At 38.5% G+C, this 4,425-nt stretch overlaps 1 protein-coding gene across 1 annotated transcript; it reads left to right on the top strand.

Annotated features, from left to right (window-relative positions):
- The first annotated feature begins 6 nt into the window (after positions 1-6).
- LOC103521260 (cathepsin K-like) lies at positions 7-1,443 on the top strand. Its single transcript, XM_008486369.2, has 2 exons — positions 7-385; positions 663-1,443. The coding sequence occupies exons 1-2, from the start codon at positions 262-264 to the stop codon at positions 1,223-1,225; spliced, it is 687 nt and encodes a 228-aa protein (XP_008484591.1). The 5' UTR covers positions 7-261; the 3' UTR covers positions 1,226-1,443.
- The last annotated feature ends 2,982 nt before the right edge of the window (positions 1,444-4,425 follow it).

Genomic DNA, 4,425 nt, shown 5'->3' with positions numbered 1-4,425 from the left:
GGCAGTCTGACGTTTGATAACGAGAACATTTTAGAGACATTCAAAGCATTCATCGTAAAGTGTGGAAGACAATATGCAAACGATGAGGAGATCAAGGAACGGTTTGAATATTTCAAGCAGGACGGACATAAGAAGCACGAAAGATACGGTACCAGTGAATTCAGTGACCGCTCGCCAGAGGAAATTCTATGTAAAACCGGATTCAAATGGTCGGAACGGACTTATGAGAGAATAGTAGCTGATAGGGAGAAAGTGGAAAAGATGCTGATGGAAGTAGAAAAGGATGGCCCAGTTCCAGATGCTTGGGATTGGAGAAAAAAGAATGTTACTGGACCGGCGGGTGATCAAGCAGACTGTGGATCTTGTTGGGCGTTTTCAATTGCGGGTAAGTTTTCAAACTACCTATTACAATATCTGTAATATAATTGAATTAGTTCTTCAACTTGTTTGTCGTTTTAGCACAGATAATCATCAATTTAGTCAATTATTTATGGATTTATTATATTAGCAATCAATTTTATTTGTATTGTTTTGTACAAAGCTTATAATGGTACCTGAGATCAATCAATGTCATTTCTCATTTTTTAAAAAATTGTACATGGTATCTTAAGGCTAAAAATTGAGAAATCACATTGATCAATTTTGTTTATTAATTTTCCCAGGAATGTTGGAGGGTCAATATGCCATCAAGACCGGAAAACTGGTCGAGTTCTCTAAATCTCAGCTGGTAGAATGTGCCAAACAGTGTAGCGGATGCGACGGCTGTTTTTTCGAACCATCTATTGAATACACTCACCAAGCAGGACTGGAGTCTGAAAAGGACTATCCTTATAAAAATGCAAACGGAGAAAAATTCAAATGTGCATATGATAAGTCCAAAGTCAAACTATTCACAGGGAAAGACTTCCTGCATTTCAACGGATCGGAAACAATGAAGAAAATTTTGTACAAATATGGACCGTTATCAGTGCTTCTAAATTCGGATTTGATACATGATTATAATGGAACTCCGATTAGGAAAAACGATGAAACCTGTTCGCCTTATGATTTAGGCCATGCTGTGCTACTAGTAGGATACGGCAAGCAGGATAATATTCCGTATTGGCTCGTACGGAATAGTTGGGGACCCATAGGACCAGATGAAGGATTTTTCAAGATAGAGCGTGGCAACAACGCTTGCGGTATTGAACAAATAGCGGGTTATGCTACAATTGATGTTGTGTGAGTTCCTTGTCAAACTGAGGGAGGAGAAACTGTGATGAATCTACGTATGTAAACAAGAAATACTGGAACACTATCGTTGTAACCATAAGTGTAACATGGTTTTTGCCTTTCGATGACTTGTAGGTAATTTTGTGTCTTGATGTTTGGTTTTCATTGGTTTAATGATTTGAAATAAAGCAATACCTAAATTAGGTACATAGCATAGAAAAGTACAACTCATTTGATCTTATTCAAAGCAAAGGGTCTTGCTGGGGTTACTTTGCTCTAATCATGTAATTTCAGCCCCGGATTAAGGCCTGTTCAACCTATTTCCGCGAACAGGGCGGCGCGCTGCGGGGGGACGGCTTGGCCGCCGCCCCCCTTTTTGACGAGGGAAAAAAAAATGTTCCAAGGAAAACGCTGTACCGGACGCACGATAGACGAGAGTTCCAAGCCCGAGAACCGGCTCATGGGATACATACTAGTCAGGGCCGCGCTATCAGACCCACCTCCCGCCTAGGAGTCCAGGAGACGGGTGTCAACGTGCCGATTTTAGTTTAGGCTCTGCGGTATACGCTTGCGAAAAAGTACGATAGGCTCTTAAAAACTATTGGCTATGAGTTGATCATTAGCGGATATCATCCATTGTAGTAAACGTAACGTAACGTGCTACGGAAGACGTGTCACAGACCCTGGGTGCGTATTCTTTTAAATTAGATCCCATAGAGTACTAAGGACACGGAGAAATTATAAAGGGCGGTAAATGAACCTTATTTTAATTAAGAATATAACGTTTGACGGGTGTATCTGATCAGAAGCATAAATAAGTGAAGAAAGTCATTTGGGTGGCGCACGCGCCCACATCGTCTAAGTACAACTTCACAGACAAGACTCGTACGGGAGTTCATATGGGCTTATCCGACCAAACCATTATCTGGAACTAATTGGACTTGTCAGAGTTCGTAAAAGGTCTCTATTGTTTAGAAATCGTAACGTAGACGATCAGGGCCTGGAAAAAACTTCTTCTCCTCTAAATCCTGTCTTGCCCTTGACATTCGACGATTCTGAATAGCAGGATTTTTGCTTCTCTCCCTTCCTCTGTCCTGTCCTCTTTCGGTCGGCAAGGCTCTTAGCTGAAAAATTACAAACCTATTTTAAGGCGGTCCGCAAAGCCCTTAGCTTGGGCGTCTGGATTCGCGAGTGTTCCATCCTGCGGCGGTGGGAGAATTCACATTGATCCGACGGTGCCCGGAATTTAGTCGGATGTTCATTATGAATTAGATCACAAGGGACTTTATTGACAGTCTAAACCAATGCCACGGAGGCAGTGAGAAGGTACATGTTTGTGCGGAATGGACGGCCCGCAGAATAATAACTATAGAACCCGGCCGTTGACCCGCCTGTATAACGGGACCGCCCCGGTTAAGGGTGGAACCGCGTAAGCGGATCCTGAATAGTTAATATATTTACAGGTTATTTAATAAATAGTCGATTAGATTATAATGTAACTTAATAAAAAGCCGGTTAAAAGTCTAATTACACATAGTTAAATTATAAAATATAATACAGATGATCGGAATTCCTACTGTAAATGATGCCTCTTGAGGCCTCGCTTCGGCCAAGTACAGTAGTTAGCGTAAATCACCAGAACGAGCCGCAAATCGAATGTTTTTGCTTGGCCTTTTATCGGATGATTGACAAAGTGCCCCGGACTTACGCATGGGATGGCATTATGTCATTATATACATAGTTTTGTCTTTATGTTTGATAATGTGCACGAATAACGCATCCATCCATGGATGGATATAGATTTTTTTTCTCCACTGTGATAATGGTATTTGGGACAGTTAGTGAGATTTCTTATTTTAATTTCTTACAACTTAAAACTGGAAACTTTGTCTTTGTTATCTAAATAAGGGTGCGTATACTTATAAATAACCTATACGCACCCGTGACATAACCCCCCTAGCATGTACAACTGGTCAAGCTTACAACCGCGGGAAGTTTAAAGTTCCTAGCTGCACAGAACTAGTTTACTCTACGACATGTGGTTTAAAGTAGTTTTAGAGTCTTTTCCGTTTGCCCTCAATATCGCCTTGTCCTTGTTTGTTTGGTTTGTAGATTTGGTTTACGTTTTACCAGCTCAATTTTGTATCTGGAGTGATAGCAAGCCAAGTTATTATTTTTTTTTATATCATAATTATTTTAATTATGGATTACCATTTCAACTATACAACTATATATAGAAGATGTCGAAGAACTAATTAAATACTATAAGTAGTAAATTATTTTTTATTTATGGATGTACTAATAATAATAATAATATAATAGAATAATAATAAATATAATAATAATCATAATAATAATAAGTAAAGTTATTTCGCTCTCCTGGTGCTATAGAGACTGCGACGGAAAAGTTTTTAATTAGATTAAGGTTTATGAGTTATATAAACAGTGTAATAACATCAGAAAAAAAAGAAAAAGCATTTTATTTCAGAACTCGTTAGAGAATATCCTGTGGAGCGGTTAGAAGCTTATGATAAATCTCTGACCTAAAAAAACACACGTGAAGCCTGACTTAAACCCAGATTTATGGATGGATAGTTCTAGTATTTCAATATAACAGTTAAGTCTCGGAATTTTTTTAGTTGGCCACAAGACGAGTTACGTAATTGCCAAACTAAGAAAGGGACAATAAAATACGTCTATTAGATTTATTTCAAAGTAATTTAGACACAGTATCACTTCTTACCCTCTTCCTTTTTTGCAAACTTGAAAAACGCAGAAGAACCCTATGTTTCTTCTAAAGAAGCACTCTTTTTTTAGTTCTTTCTACTTCTTCTTCTTTTCTTCCTCTTCTTCTTCTTCTTCTTCTTCTTCTTCTTTTCTTCCTCTTTTTCGACACTGTTTCAAGAGCGGGAACTACAAGCTGAATAACAGGAGCAGTCTGTTAGTTTTTTCCGAATCTCTTTAATTATTATGTTTCAACCGGTTATTTAAATAACATTTTTGTTTATTTCCTCTTATAGGATGGTATAAACAGTGAAGTAAGATTTTGTTTTCTGTCCTTAGCGGCCTGTGAGGTTGTTACTTTTTGTTAGCTTCATTAGAACCTAGCTTTCTATCTTTTATAGATGGTAGAACGCTCACCAATTCAAAAATCACCCAGCCAAAAGCATTGGTTCTCGCAGTGACGGAGATCTATGTATGATTTAGGGTGTG

This window comes from Diaphorina citri, unplaced genomic scaffold (genome assembly GCF_000475195.1).
Source record: "Diaphorina citri unplaced genomic scaffold, Diaci psyllid genome assembly version 1.1 scaffold4866, whole genome shotgun sequence".
Taxonomy (NCBI): Eukaryota; Metazoa; Arthropoda; class Insecta; order Hemiptera; family Psyllidae; genus Diaphorina; species Diaphorina citri.
The sequence above is the reverse complement of the archived record's forward strand: the minus strand, read 5'-3'. Positions and strand labels throughout refer to the sequence as shown.

Excerpts from the sequence above, each read along its gene's own strand:
- LOC103521260 (XM_008486369.2), top strand. The coding sequence starts at position 262 with ATGCTGATGGAAGTAGAAAAGGATGGCCCAGTTCCAGATGCTTGGGAT. Across the intron at positions 386-662 it reads TTGGGCGTTTTCAATTGCGG|GAATGTTGGAGGGTCAATAT; the intron begins GTAAGTTTTCAA and ends TAATTTTCCCAG.